We start from the raw sequence: 16,543 nt of genomic DNA on the forward strand, positions 1-16,543 counted from the left end.
TTTATGAGAAAATACAAATCTTCAATTTGGTCTTTAATAATGGGCAAACAAACAAGTTCCCTACCTTCTCCACCTTCCACTTGCCTCCTCCATTTTTTGTGGTAATGCTGCATTCAGTTGGTTGTTATTTTGGATAGAGCAAACATTTCCATAAATCTTTGTTATATGCACCTGTGATATCATTAGCAAAGATATATTTTTTTTTTACATAGTTGTTGTTTTTTCTTTCTTTCATTAGTATATTTGAATTTAACCATATTATTTGTTGTATTATTTGTTGTCTTTTCTGGAAGTTGAAACCAGCTTTGTATGGCTTGTTTTAGAAAGGGAGATATTTTGAAAAAGGTTCATTTTCAATTAACTGAAATACCTAGTTAAATAAATGTTACATTTAAACAGAAAAACATTTCAAGTGAGAGGATGTAATCTGGATAAAGGGGGAAAAGGACATTTTTGAACAAGGGATGAGCAATTTTACTAATCTACTGGAGGACCAGTTCCGGTTTAAGTATAATTTTTGTATGACTGATGGTTTTAGTGAGAGGTTTAATGCTTTTAATATTTAATAATTTTAGCCCCCCGAACTCATATTCGTTATAGAAATAATCACATTTTATTTTGTCTGGCATGCCATTCCAAATAAAGTTAACCTTTCTGAACCACCCATCCCGGATCCGGGATAATTGTCATCAGAAACGCTGACTAGCATAGCTAATTTCATGAAATCACAAGTGCAATATTGCAAAACACAGCTTAGCCTTTTGTTAATCCATCTGTCGTCTCAGATTTTGAAATTATGCTTTACAGCGAAAGCAATACAAGCGTTTGTGTAAGTTTATCGATCGCTCGACAAAACAATAAGTACACCTAGCATCAGGTAACTTGGTCACGAAAATCAGAAAAGCAATCAAATTAATCGTTTACCTTTGATGATCTTCGGATGTTTTCACTCACGAGACTCCCAGTTAGACAACAAATGTTCCTTTTGTTCCATAAAGATATTTTTTATATCCAAATACCTCCGTTAGTTTGATGCGTTATGCCCAGGAATCCACCGGAAAGAGCGGTCGCGACAACGCTGACAAATATTCCAAATTATATCCATAATGCCCACAGAAACATGTCAAACGTTTTTTATAATCCATCCTCAGGGTGTTTTTCAAATATCTATTCGATAATATATCAACCGGGACAGTTGGCTTTTCACTAGGACCAGGAGTAACAATGGCTGCCTTTCTCTTTTGCGCACAAGTCACTCTGAGAGCCCCCACCTATCCACTTACGCAATGTGGTCGTTCACGCTCATTCTTCAAAATAAAAGCCTGAAACTATGTCTAAAGGCTGTTGACACTGTAACGGTCGTCTTTCGGTGAGAGAGTGGACCAAGGCGCAGCGGGTGATGAATACATAATGATTTATTAGACAAGACGAACACTGACACGAAATACACTTGATAATTACAAAATAACAAACGCACGTAGACAGACCTGAACTAACGAACTTACATATACACGAAGAACGCATGAAACAGGAACAGACTACATAAACCGAACGAACGAACAAACAAACCGAAACAGTCCCGTGTGGCGTAACATACAGACACTGACACAGGAGACAACCACCCACAAACAAACAGTGTGAAAACACCTACCTTAATATGATTCTCAATCAGAGGAGATGAAAACCACCTGCCTCTAATTGAGAACCATATCAGGTACCCAAAACCAACATAGAAACAGAAAACATAGACTGCCCACCCAAAACTCACGCCCTGACCAATAAACACATACCAAACAACAGAAAACAGGTCAGGAACGTGACAGAACCCCCCCCCCTCAAGGTGCGAACTCCGGGCGCACCCCTACAACTCAAGGGGAGGGTCTGGGTGGGCATCTGTCCGCGGTGGCGGCTCCGGCGGTGGACGAGGACACCACTCCACCACTGTCTTTGTCCCCCTCCTTAGCGTCCTTTGAGTGGCGACCCTCGCCCCCGACCATGGTCCAGGAACCTTCACCAACGCTCCTCTAAAATAGAGGAGACAACTCAGGACAAAGAGGTAGCTCAGGACAAAGAGGTAGCTCAGGACAAAGAGGTAGCTCAGGACAGAGAGGTAGCTCCGGACAGAGAGGTAGCTCCGGACAGAGAGGTAGCTCCGGACAGAGGGACAACTCTGTACTAATGGCAGCTCCGGACTGAGTGGCAGCTCCGGACTGAGTGGCAGCTCCGGACTGAGTGGCAGCTCATGACTGAGTGGCAGCTCATGACTGAGTGGCAGCTCATGACTGGAGGGCAGCTCATGACTGGAGGGCAGCTCATGACTGGAGGGCAGCTCATGACTGAAGGGCAGCTCATGACTGAAGGGCAGCTCATGACTGAAGGGCAGCTCATGACTGAAGGGCAGCTCATGACTGTAGGGCAGCTCATGACTGTAGGGCAGCTCATGACTGTAGGGCAGCTCATGACTGTAGGGCAGCTCTGGCAGCTCCTGACTGGCTGGCGGTTCTGGCAGCTCCTGACTGGCTGGCGGATCTGGCAGCTCCTGACTGGCTGGCGGATCTGGCAGCTCCTGACTGGCTGGCGGATCTGGCAGCTCCTGACTGGCTGGCGGCTCTGGCAGCTCCTGACTGGCTGGCGGCTCTGGCAGCTCCTGACTGGCTGGCGGCTCTGGCAGCTCCTGACTGACGGACGGCTCTAATGGCTCGGGACAGACGGGCGGCTCTAATGGCTCGTGGCAGACGGATGGCTCAGAAGGCGCTGGGCAGACGGATGGCTCAGAAGGCGCTGGGCAGACGGATGGCTCAGAAGGCGCTGGGCAGACGGATGGCTCAGAAGGCGCTGGGCAGACGGATGGCTCAGAAGGCGCTGGGCAGACGGATGGCTCAGAAGGCGCTGGGCAGACGGATGGCTCAGAAGGCGCTGGGCAGACGGATGGCTCAGAAGGCGCTGGGCAGACGGATGGCTCAGATGGCACTGGGCAGACGGATGGCTCAGATGGCACTGGGCAGACGGATGGCTCAGACGGAGCTGGGCAGACAGGCAGTGCAGAAGGCGTTGGGCAGACGGCAGACTCTGACCCGCTGAGGCGCACAGTAGGCCTGGTGCGTGGTGCCGGAACTGGTGGTACCGGACTGGAGACACGCACCTCAAGGCTAGTGCGGGGAGCAGGAACAGGGCACACTGGACTCTCGATGCGCACTATAGGCCTGGTGCGTGGTACCGGAACTGGAGGTACCGGGCTGAGGGCACGCACCTCAGGGCGAGTGCGGGGAGAAGGAACAGTGCGTACAGGGCTCTGGAGACGCACAGGAGGCTTGCTGCGTGGTGCCGAAACTGGAGGCACTGAGCTTGAGACACGCACCACAGGAAGAGTGCGTGGAGGAGGAACAGGACTCTGGAGACGCACTGGAAGCCTGGTGCGTGGTGTAGGCACTGGTGGTACTGAGCTGGGGCGGGAAGGTGGCGCCGGATATACCGGACCGTGTAGGCGTACTGGCTCCCTTGAACACTGAACCTGCCCAACCTTACCTGGTTGTATGCTCCCCGTCGCCTGACCAGTGCGGGGAGGTGGAATAACCCGCACCGGGCTATGTAGGCGAACCGGGGACACCATGCGTAAGGCTGGTGCCATGTAAGCCGGCCCAAGGAGACGTACTGGTGGCCAGATATGTAGAGCCGGCTTCATGGCACTTGGCTCAATGCTCAATCTAGCCCTACCAGTGCGGGGAGGTGGAATAACCCGCACCGGGCTATGCACACGTACAGGAGACACCGTGCGCTCTACTGCGTAACACGGTGTCTGCCCGTACTCCCGCTCTCCACGGTTAACCTGGGAAGTGGGCGCAGGTCTCCTACCTGCCCTAGACCCACTACCTCTTAGCCCCCCCCCAATAAATTTTTGGGTTGTACTTGCGGGCTTTTCGGGCTTCCGTGCTAGACGCGTCCCCTCATAACGCCGGTTCCTCTCTCCGGTTTCCTCCGCTCTCCGAGCTGCCTCCAGCTGTTCCCATGGGCGGCGATTCACTCCAACTTTAGCCCATGGTCCTTTTCCTTCCATGATTTCCTCCCAAGACCAGAAATCCTGCTTCGTGCGCTGTCCGTTAACCCGCTGCTTGATCCGGGTTTGGTGGGTGGTTCTGTAACGGTCGTCTTTCGGTGAGAGAGTGGACCAAGGCGCAGCGGGTGATGAATACATAATGATTTATTAGACAAGACGAACACTGACACGAAATACACTTGATAATTACAAAATAACAAACGCACGTAGACAGACCTGAACTAACGAACTTACATATACACGAAGAACGCATGAAACAGGAACAGACTACATAAACCGAACGAAAGAACAAACAAACCGAAACAGTCCCGTGTGGCGTAACATACAGACACTGACACAGGAGACAACCACCCACAAACAAACAGTGTGAAAACACCTACCTTAATATGATTCTCAATCAGAGGAGATGAAAACCACCTGCCTCTAATTGAGAACCATATCAGGTACCCAAAACCAACATAGAAACAGAAAACATAGACTGCCCACCCAAAACTCACGCCCTGACCAATAAACACATACCAAACAACAGAAAACAGGTCAGGAACGTGACAGACACCTTAGGGAAGCCATAGAAAAAGAAGTCTGGTTGATATCCCTTTATATGGGCAATAGGGATGCATAGGAACAGAGAGGTTTCAAGAACAGGGGCACTTCCTGATTGGATTTTCCTCAGGTTTTAGCCTGCAATATCAGTTCTGTTTAACTCACAGACAAAATGTTTACAGTTTTGGAAACTTCAGAGTGTTTTCTATCCTAATCTAACAATTATATGCATATTCTAGTTTCGGGGGCTGAGAAATAGGCAGTTTCAAATGGGTACGTGTTTTTAGCCAAAAACGAAAATATCGCCCCCTAGTTTAAATCTTTTTTGCTTAAATAAATTAAAAGACAAATTGTTCGGCGTAGGCAGGGCCAGAAGTAAATAGGTAAACTGGGATGTGACAAAATAACTAATCAGGGTGATTTTTCCACAAATAGACAGGAATTTACCTTTCCATGGTAGCGAGACCTTAGCTGTTTTTGCTAACTTTCGGTTCAAATTTGTTGTAGTAAGTTCCTTTATTTCTTTAGGGATATGAATACCGAGTATGTCCACTTCACCCTCAGACCATTTTATTGGTAAACTCAGTGGAGGAAAAAGTACTCAATTGTCATACTTAGTAAAGATACCTTAATAGAAAATGACTCAAGTACAAGGGAAAGTCACCCAGTAAAATACTACTTGAGTAAAAGTAAAAGATTTTAAATAGTATTTTTTTTAAGTATTTGATTTTAAATATACTTCGGTATCAAAAGTAAATGGAATTGCTATGTACTGAAGTATCAAAAGTAAAAGTATAAACCATTTCTAATTCCTTAAATTTAGCAAAGTACGGCACCATTTTCTTTTTTATTGACGTATATAGCCAGGGGCACACTCCCACACTCAGACATAATTTGCAAACAAAGCATTTGTGTTTAGTGAGTCTGCCAGATCAGAGGTAGTAGAGATGACCAGGGAAGTTCTCTTGATAAGTGTGTGAATTGGACCATTTTCCTGTCAAAATGTAACGAGTACTTTTGGGTGTCAAGGAAAATGTATGAAGTAAAGTACATTATTTTCTTTAGGAATGTAGTGAAGTAAAAGTTGTCAAAAATATAAATAGTAAATTAAAGTACAGATACCCCAAAAAACGACTTAAGTGGTACTTTAAAGTATTTTTACTTAAGTACTTTACACCACTGGGTAAACTACACGGTAATGTAAAAGTTGTATTTTTTAGCGATCCAATACGTACTATGGTACACTTATCATAGTTCGGTTGTAATCCAGAGAGATTAGAAAAATTATCTAGATCCTCTATGAGGCTGTGCAGGGATCCAGATTGTGGATTTAAGAGGAAATGTGAGTCATCAGCATACCTTTGTTTTTAAGCCCTGGATGTCCAGCTCTTCTATATTATTATTATTATTATTATTATTATTATTGGATCTGATTTTAATAGCTAACATTTTGATGACCATAATAAATAGATATGCTGACAGTGAACCACCTTGTTTTACTCCTCTTGACAGTTTAATACTTTCTGAGAAGTAGCCATTATTTATTATTTTACCCCTGAGGTTACTCTACATAACTTTAACCCATTTTATAAGAGATTCTCCTAAATTAAAATAGTCCAGGCATTTATATATAAATTCTAGTCGTACTTTAGCAAAAGCCTTTTCAAAATCTGCTCTGAATACCAGACCTGGTTCCCTAGATGTTTCATAATATTATATTGTTTCAAATACTTGTCTTATATTATCTCCAATGTATTTTCTATGTAAAAAAAAAACCTGTCTGGTCAGGATGAATAATATCCGACAACACCTTTTTAATTCTATGAGATTAATTCTATGCATTTTGCAAGGATTTTTGCATCACAACACTGAAGTGTAGGGGGCCTAAAGTTTTTTTTAGATAGACTGGATATTTATACTTACCACCTGGGGCCTGGTTCAGTAATAGTAAAATCAAACCTTGCTGAGCACCTGATAGTTTACCATTTTTATAGGAATGGTTAAAACGTGCTAATACTGGATCTTTGAATAGATCAAAAAAGGTTTCATATACCTTAACTGCTATGCCATCTAGCCCTGGAGTTTTCCCTGGCCTAAAGGCTTTAATTGCATCAATACGTTGCTCCTCTGCAATTTGTCCCTTACACATGTCTTTCTGTACAGGTGTTAATTTTACTCTATTATTAGGAACAAATTCCTTACAGTTAACTTGAGCTCGTGGAAATGGAGGAGACTGAAAATAGAACATATGCTTAAAGTACTTTGCGTTCTCTTTCATATAATTTGATTAATCATGGATGACTCCGTCATCTGTAACAAGTTTCTGTAAATCATTTTTGGAAGCATTTCTATGTTGAAAATTATAAAAGAAATTGGTTCATTTTTCATCATTTTCCATCCAACTCGGTTTATTTTTATAATACATTATACTTGATTGTTCCCGAATAAGTTCGTCAATTTCTTTTTTCCCTCTAACTTATTCTGTGCCTCTATGGTACAGTTTGTATTGCTATCCATCTGTATTGTTATTTCTTCTATTTCCTTTGTTAATATGAACTCTTTTGGCCAAAATTGTTTTTGTTTTAAAGATGAATATTGAATTGCATGACCTCTTAAGGCACATTTTAAAAGTGTCCCATACAATAAGGGGATCTGCTGTAGCTATGTTATGCTATATTTGATGGTCCCGACTGCATTCTGTCCCCTATCAAAACATTTCTTACTTTTGGTGCCAGCGCGAAGGATACAAGAAAGTAATCAAGACGACTAGCTTGATTAAGCCTCCTCCATGTATATCTCCCTGAGTCTGAATTTTTAAGCTTCCATATAACCACTAGTTCTAATGTGTCCATAATATTCGTAATTTCCTTAATTGCATGAGGGTGATAGTTTGTAGTGTGATTTCCTTTACGATCCATTGGGGTACTTAAAACTGTATTATAATCTCCTGTCATAATAATAGAGTAATTGGTTGCTTTTGAGCTCAATAGATTAGTACAGTATATATAATTTTGAAGAAGTATGGATCATTATTATTTGGACCATATAGATTAATTAGCCAAATGTGTTTATTGTCCTATAGCATATTTAAAATGATCCACCTTCCTTTCGGATCTGTTTGGACAGTTTGCACATTCGGATCAAAATGATTATTTATTAATATCATCACCCCTTTTGAGTTTCTTTGACCATGACATAAATATATTTCTCCCTCCCAGTCCTTTTCCCATACAACCTCATCTGTAATTGTAGAGTGAGTTTCCTGTAAACTGTCTTTTAGCCAGTTAAAGACTGATCGTCCTTTTATTATTATCTCCTAAGTCATTACAATTATAACTAGCTATACTTATTTCACCACTTACCATAATGACATAATGTTTCAATACTTACCATAAGATATGCCTGTAAACGTACTACCACAAATTACCATGATGATCAAGCTGCTAGACACCTAGAATTTATCCATACTTACCAACACTACCAGAATCAATGTCTGACATCTACCCTTGTACCTCTACCATAATATATGCACTGCTAAACATACTGCAGCTGCAACTGATTCTAAGTAAACCTCCAATTGTCTTCCAATATCCCTCCCGTGAAAGCCTTCCCCCATCCCAGAAGGGGGTGTTGTCACTGATACCATCATACCACCCCTGTACCTGTAACGCTCCTTTAGCATCCTAAAACACACCTTCAACCGCCGATCGGTGTGGTCCAGGTAAAAACGTGGGACTCTCCCATAAACCAATACTGCCACCCCTCAAGTGCCCAGCCAAAACCCCTATAAGTCTATGGCATGACCACGAGAGGAGCATCCTCTTTAGGAATTAGCCACATAACAAAACAAATGGAAAATAAAAAAAGAACAGAGTGAAAGTAAAACAATTAATTAGGTAGTACTGAGGACAATAAGACCAATTTTTTTTCCAAAAATACCCAGAAAACAACATTACTAAGTTATTAACGTCCCGAACCACAGCAATGTCTTAAGCACTGTCATACTAGATTGCACTAACAGACAGTTACTCTGCACCATGAGCATGTAATTCATGTGGCTATCTGTCAGTGTCAGTGTTTCCCCTGCTCTTATGTCTTTCTCTGTATAATGTGAATACCACTCTGCCCCTCCTTGTCTTCCTCCCTTCTTCTATCCCTGCCTCCCTCACAAGAGCACCCAGAAATATTTTTACTGCAAAAAGCATGTCATTGTGACAACTTTTCTCCTTTGCTTCTCACACACAATTCTGACAGTTTCACATTGAGCAGTGAGACCTCTTCACACTCGAATGCTGCAGAATTATTATTCCCCGCAGACTAACAAACTTATTCAGCCAGCGTGCTGCTGCCTGCTGTCTACAGTGAGCCGGCTATATTTAGGCTGACTGGAATGACCTCACCAGTTACTGTAGTGTACACATGTCTGCTGTTACCTTCACGTGTTTATAGTATCCACCCATATGCATATGGCCATATGGTCTGAATGGTCACTGCACACGCTATCAAACAGTAGGCCTATTAGTTATGCTCAATGAAGATTGATTGAATATTTTTAATTCAACCTTTAATCAAATCAAGCATCACGTTCATATCTGGAAAATTACTCATTTTTTAGGCAGCACTGACACTTCTTCTCCCGGTACTTCAGCATGTGAAGGAAAAGAGAGTGTGTGTGTGATTTAACATTTCATGAAGTATAGCGGTCATGTAACAAAAAGCTTTATGCTCAGTCAAATTTGACAGGTTATTTAACAGATCAGCTCTCTAGCTAGCACCCGTTTTCAGTTAAAAAAAAAACACAATAAGACAATAGAGTTGAGCATGTCTTACCTTCATCTTCCCCTGGAAAACAGGATCAATTGTTACTGAGTGGACTATCCTGGTTAAATCACTATACTAGTATAACTGCAGACATTTCAATAGCATCACTTCTCCAATATCAGTTATGATTCCTCTCACATTAACAATGCATTACTCTCGCCAGCTGCATTAGCCATCTCAGAAAACACAATCCAATACTAATGCTGCAGTCAGTCACACCCGTAACATCTATCACGTATCAATCATGACGCTCATTACCATCACGGATGCAAAGCCCACCTCTGTTCCTGATATGTGTTTGATCTGTATTGATCTGATGGGGAGGGGATGTTAAACATAGGTAGCCTGATGAAGACAGCTTGCCTGTCGAAACGTTGGTAAATTAAATATCTTTTGCATCTGAGCTCCTAGAGTGTGCGGCTCTCCTTTATTTTTAAGGGGATGTTGAACACCAGGGTAATTGGGAGTGGGTTTAGCGCTTATAGCTCTCCGAGCTCTGTGCTGGAAGGTAGGGTACACCCTTACTGACGCCCCTACGGTGCTCTATTTTTACCCCATCTCTGCAGCTGCTTTATAATTCATCCAGACTTCCCTAATGCATTTGGTGTGTCCGAGACATGGTCCAAAGCCACAGAATTTTCAGCTGCAGTGTAAGATAAATGATGCCCAGGGCTTTTTAGTTCACAACATTGTTGCGGCTGAAATTGACAGATATTGGTCTCACTGGACACTCGCTTTCACTTGGTGAGGAAAGTGGCTATGGGCCAGTGAGATTAGCTTTTACAGGGCAGGGCTCTTGGATTGGACGAAGACCAGAACTAATGCACTGCAGACAGCCACTGGACTTTGGGATGCCCTTTACCTGTGCATGGTTCTAATGCTACATTCCAAATCGATTCCTAGCCTCTAGCCCCTTGGCACTACATCTGGATCTGAAAGGATTGGATTGGTATACTAAACAGCATGGTTATAGCTCAGCCTTGCCCTCTAATAGGCAATAACTATCCAATACTTTCAAATCAGCATAGGTAGTAGGGGCTAGGGGAGGATTCAAAATGTAGCATGTACTACTATGCTTTCCAGGTTTTGGCAATAGGTTCTTCACCCAAAATGAACAAGTGGCAGCTTGAGTGAGTTTTAGGCGCTCAGCGATGTTTGACATTTTGCGGCAGGAGAAGCTAGAGAGTAATGGGGAAACAGCAGAGTATCCCTGGAAATGTCTCAAACAGCTAGGGGGCTCAGGTTGGGTTAGGTGAATTCATTGCTGGCTATTACTCATATATTGGCAGTGTATGTGTGTATACACGCTCTTTTTCTGTCTCAGGTCTCCTCTCATTTTAAACAGGGGTTATGCAGTGGAAAATGGACACAGAAACTTTACAGTAGTAGTTTCCTGTTCACAATGATAAACCAATGTGCAAACATGTTAGTTGTACAGGGCAACAGGAGCTTGGTGGCACCTTAATTGGGGAGAACAGGCTTGTGGTAATGACTGAAGCGTAATCAGTGGAATGGTATCAAATATATCAAACACATGGTTTCCATGTGTTTGATGCCATTCCATTTGCTCCGTTCCGGCCATTATTATGAGCCAGAACTGTAAAGTGTATATGTTGTAAAAACAAATGGACTTCTCTGAACATCTAATGTTATCTGTGAACAGTGACACCACCACACTATCTAAAGTAATCCTTTACTCAACATAAGCGGTTTACATAAAAATCTATATGAAATTGACCTATTCTCATCGTATGTGGTTTGTGAGCATTGAGAACTCCACAAGGGATGTGACTCTGACCCCCCCCCCCCCCCCCCCCCCCCAAGGGCCAGCCAACCCCTCGGCAAGCAGCTTGTAATAAAATGTGGCCACAACCGTAACCCTTTTCTGTCAGAGACCAAATAAACGGCATGAATACATAAGCACAGCCACTTACTTCAATGTTTGCGAACATTTTGGGTTTAATCAATACTACAAGAATAAAAGCACTCACAAATGCAATCCGCAATCGTCAAATTGAAGTGTGCTCTTTCAAATGACACCTAAAAGCGAAGAAGTCACAGATTTTAAAGTCCGCTGGTGTTAATTCTTAATTAATCGTAGTGGTAATTAAGATGGAACATAGAGCATTTTAAATAAGGAGGGCACAGTATGACGCAGTATGAAGGCAATTATGGGAGAGAAAATGAAAGTTAAATTTCCAGTGAAACCATGGAGAGATTTGTGCGACAGAACATTGAGTAGAGTATGTACTTTGTGTGCTTCCTGAGTCAATGTGTGCGAGATGGATGCGTTTTTCATTTCTCTGTTATTAGGTCAACCTTTTTCACTGCACCTGGAAGGGTTTACATGACATTTTATGAAATGTAATACACCTCCGCCCCCAAAAAAACATTTTACGTAGGTCTCATATTTAACTCTTGTTTCTCAAGTGTTCCTGACCATAACATACTACTCCTGATTTATGATATGTCTTCACACATATTGTATACTATATGCCCTGCACTTATAAAGACACACAGATGTACCATCTTAATTTGAACCAGTTTGCTACAGCAGGAAAATAATCCTGCAACAACAGGAAATGTGAGTTATTATGTGGATTATAATTAATGAAAATTTTTGTAGGGATTAATACATTTTTCGTAATGAAAATAAAGTGGAAATTGCAAACTTCAGAATCGTTTAACATCAAATACACTACAAGTTTTCAAGTTTCCTGCATTGCAAGTCTAATGGCAAACAGGGTGATCAAATTAAGATCCTACATCTGTACATTATGGTAAGGGTTAGTGAGATAGTAGTCCTATCGGATGTGGGGGTATATTTCTTATTTCTGTGCTAGATACAGTATATGCGAATGATAGAGAGAGAGGGGTGGGGGAAGGTAGAGATTCTCTCTCTCTCTCTCTCTCGACATACCTACCCCCCTCACTCTTTATCTCTCTCTCTCTCGCTCTCTCTCAGGATCACCACTACTGCAGCTTGCATGATGGACTTGCGTAGATACCCACTGGATGAGCAGAACTGCACCCTGGAGATCGAGAGCTGTGAGTGACATCACTGTAAAATCACTGTAGTGTAGAGACTTATCTCAGCTTCATGTGGGCTATTTATCACTACTGGCAGAGCCACCCCTAGCCTTTTGGGGGCCTTAAGCTAGATTTGTTTGGTGGGCCCCTCCCACCTCGCAGGCAAAACATTTGGCAGTGAATAATTTCCTGCAATTCTACACATGTGGACATGGCATAAGTCATTCATGCCAAAATGTGTAGAATTGCAGGAAATTTGCTTTAAAATTGCAAAATTGTCAAAAAAACGAAAAACGAAGAAAAAAAATCTCTCCAACCCATCACAAAATGAGTATCTGAGAGATATCAATGGGAGCCCCCTGGAGGTCAGGGTCCCTGGGCACATGCCCTGCGAGCACTGGTCAGTAATTTGGTGATGATTACTACAATGTTTCGATAGCTGGCTAGACTACCGTACCAAGCAATCTATAAAAAAAATGCTGACATGGGCTAATTGAGTTGCTGTCAGTGATTGACATAACAAGTGGAAAACTGCTGATGCACAACCAAATTTCGAATGTATTGGGAAGTTGCACCGTATGTATTCTATTGCACCGTATGTATTCTACTTTTCAGTAAGTTGAGACCCTGACTGAGTTCCCCAAAACATTTAAAATATATATATTTTGTATATTTTTGGGGGTCGAGTCCCCCTAGCGGCCGTGGGACTCTACACACAGTGCGTAGTCTGCGTATAGGCAGATGCACTGATTACTGGGCATGTTTTTGAAAGCTTGTGCCTATACAGTGGGGCAAAAAAATATTTAGTCAGCCACCAATTGTGCAAGTTCTCCCACTTAAAAAGATGAGAGAGGCCTGTAATTGTCATCATAGGTACACTTCAACTATGACAGACAAAATGAGAAAAAAAAATCCAGAAAATCACATTGTAGGATTTTTAATGAATTTATTTGCAAATTATGGTGGAAAATAAGTATTTGGTCACCTACAAACAAGCAAGATTTCTGGCTCTCACAGACCTGTAACTTCTTCTTTAAGAGGCTCCTCTGTCCTCCACTCGTTACCTGTATTAATGGCACCTGTTTGAACTTGTTATCAGTATAAAAGACACCTGTCCACAACCTCAAACAGTCACACTCCAAACTCCACTATGGCCAAGACCAAAGAGCTGTCAAAGGACACCAGAAACAAAATTGTAGACCTGCACCAGGCTGGGAAGACTGAATCTGCAATAGATAAGCAGCTTGGTTTGAAGAAATCAACTGTGGGAGCAATTATTAGGAAATGGAAGACATACAAGACCACTGATAATCTCCCTCGATCTGGGGCTCCACGCAAGATCTCACTAATACATTCTACCTGCAAGGATTGTTAAATCAGTGCAACAGACATGGATGCTTAGCTTTGGTCATTATGACAAGGTTATAGCAATCACTATAAGGCCCTGTGGAGCTGCTGGATGAATGGATTGGCCGGGTTGATGTATATAATAATTTTGGCAACACCTTACTCAAACCCTCTATCATATCTTTGGTCTTAATTATGAGATAGTTACCTAGGCGCAATAATATTTTTTGCAACAATCAAGACTGCAAGCCAGACAAAATTAAACTGGCCTATTTATATAATGAATATTAATTAGAATATTTAATTAAATATTAAAGCATTGGACCTCTCACTAAAGGCTTCAGTCATACAAAAACTATACTTACATTTGAACTGGTTCTCTAGCAGATTAGTAAGAATGGCTCACCTGTGTTCAAGAGTGGCCTTTTTCCCTTCATTCAGATTACAACCTCTCACTTTTAGTTATTTGAAAATGAAAATCTCAAATATCGCTATTTCTAAAACAAGCCATAGAAAATTGGTTCCAATTTCAGTTTAATCCACCTGAAAAGACAGAACAAATATTACAACAAATATTATGGTTAAACTCAAATACAGTTTTTGATAAATGGTTTTTGTATAAATTTAGTAAATTATATCATAAATAGGACTGGTGGAGTTATGTCACGCATGCAGTCAACAAAAATTATGGAAACGTCTGCTCTATCCAAAATTACAACCATGTGGAAAGGGAAGAAGGCACTAGTCTGTCGGCCCTGCAATTGAATTTACCACAGGTGGACTCCAATCAAGTTGTAGAAACATCTCAAGAATGATCAATGGAAACAGGATGCACCTGAGCTCAATTTCAAGTCTCATAGCAAAGGGTCTGAATACTTATGTAAATAAGGTATTTCTGTTTTGTATGTTGTATAAATTTGCAAACATCTCAAAAAAACTGATTTCGCTTTGTCATTATGGGGTATTGTGTGTCGATTTATGAGGGGAAAAAATAAATGGAATACTATTTAGATTAAGGCTGTAACGTAACAAAATGTGGATAAAGGGAAGGGGTCTGAATACTTTCCGAATGCACTGTATATAGGGGATATAACCATCACATCTCTGCAGATTATTTTGCAAAGCGACAGAATCATTAGATCACTTGTTTTGGTACTGCCCATATGTAGCTTGTTTTGGGTCGCAGATTCAGGAATGCCTGAAAAATTGAAACATTTACTTGGAGCTAACTCTGCAAATAGCACTGCTGGGTGATTTGAAAAGTCATAGTCGATTGATCAATAGTATAATAATACTCTTAGCAAAAATGTGTATTTTTAGTTGCAATCTGTAGAAACTATGAGAATAGGACGATTCACATATTTTGTGAAACATGACAGTGGAAAAATATATGGCAGCTAGAAATCAAAACTCCAAGGTCTTCAGAGATATATTGGAGGGGTTGAGGGTAGCTGAAGGCTGGGACTAAAAACAAACAAAAGATAATTAATATAAAATGTACTATGTCGGTAAAATGTATATAATATAAATAAGCTGGAAGTAGAAGCCTAAGTATTGTTGTCCATTAGTTTACTCCAATTAGGGGAGTGGTAGGTGGTGGTAGGGTTATGGGAGAATAATAAATCATTTAAATATATATATATTTAAAATGATATACAGTACCAGTCAAAATTTTGGACACCTACTCATTCAAGGGTTTTTCTTAATTTTTACTATTTTCTACATTTGTAGAATAATAGTGAAGACATCAAAACTATGAAATAACGCATATGGAATCATGTAGTAACCAAGAAAGTGTAACAGAAATCAAAATATATTTTTGATTTTAGATTGTCCCTTTGCCTTGATGACAGCTTTGCACCCTCTTGGCATTCAGGCGGCAGGTAGCCTAGTGGTTAGAGCGTTGGACTAGTAACCGAAAGGTTGCAAGATCAAATCCCCGAGCTGACAAGGTAAAAATCTGTCGTTCTGAACAAGGCAGTTTACCCACTGTTCCTAGGCCATCATTGTAAATAAGAATTTGTTCTTGACTTGCCTAGTTGAAAAAAGAAAAAAAATTCTCGCAATCAGCTTCAAATGGAATGCTTTTCCTACAGTCTTGAAGGAGTTCCCACATATGCTGAGTACTTGTTGGCTGCTTTTCCTTCAGTCTGCGGTCCAACTCATCCCAAACCATCTCAATTGGGTTGAGGTCGGGTGATTGTGGAGGCCAGGTCAACTGATGCAGCACTCCATCACTCTCCTTGTTCAAATAGCCCTTACACAGCCTGGAGGTGTGTTGGGTCTAATGTCCATTGCTCGTGTTTCTTGGCCCAAGCAAGTCTCTTCTTATTATTGGTGTCCTTTAGTAGTGGTTTCTTTGCAGCAATTCGACCATGAAGGCCTGATTCACACACTCTGAACAGTTGATTTTGAGATGTGTCGGTTAATTGAACTCTGTGAAGCATTTATTTGGGCTGCAATTTCTGAGGCTGGTAACTCTAATGAACTTATCCTTTGCGGCAGAGGTAACTCTGGGTCTTCCATTCCTGTGGTTGTCCTCATGAGAGCCAGTTTCATTTCAGCACTTGATGGTTTTTGCTACTGCACTTAAAGAAACTTTCAAAGTTCTTGACATTTTCCAGATTGACTGACCTTCATATCTTAAATTAATGATGGACTGTCGTTTATTTAAGCTTATTTAAGCTGTTCTTGTCAAAATATGGACTTGGTCTTTTACCAAATAGGGCTATCTTCTGTATACCACCC

General features: G+C 41.5%; 1 protein-coding gene across 2 annotated transcripts in view; it reads left to right on the forward strand.

Moving 5' to 3' along the window:
* Positions 1-16,543, forward strand: part of LOC120023509 (gamma-aminobutyric acid receptor subunit beta-1-like) — a 70,688-nt gene that overhangs the window by 37,051 nt on the left and 17,094 nt on the right. For both annotated transcript variants that reach the window (XM_038967535.1, XM_038967534.1), the window contains exon 5: positions 12,384-12,466. In XM_038967535.1, the coding sequence (XP_038823463.1) occupies positions 12,384-12,466 (83 nt within the window). The remainder of the gene's footprint in view (positions 1-12,383; positions 12,467-16,543) is intronic.

The sequence above is a fragment of the Salvelinus namaycush genome, chromosome 28 (assembly GCF_016432855.1).
Source record: "Salvelinus namaycush isolate Seneca chromosome 28, SaNama_1.0, whole genome shotgun sequence".
In the NCBI taxonomy this organism is placed as follows: Eukaryota; Metazoa; Chordata; class Actinopteri; order Salmoniformes; family Salmonidae; genus Salvelinus; species Salvelinus namaycush.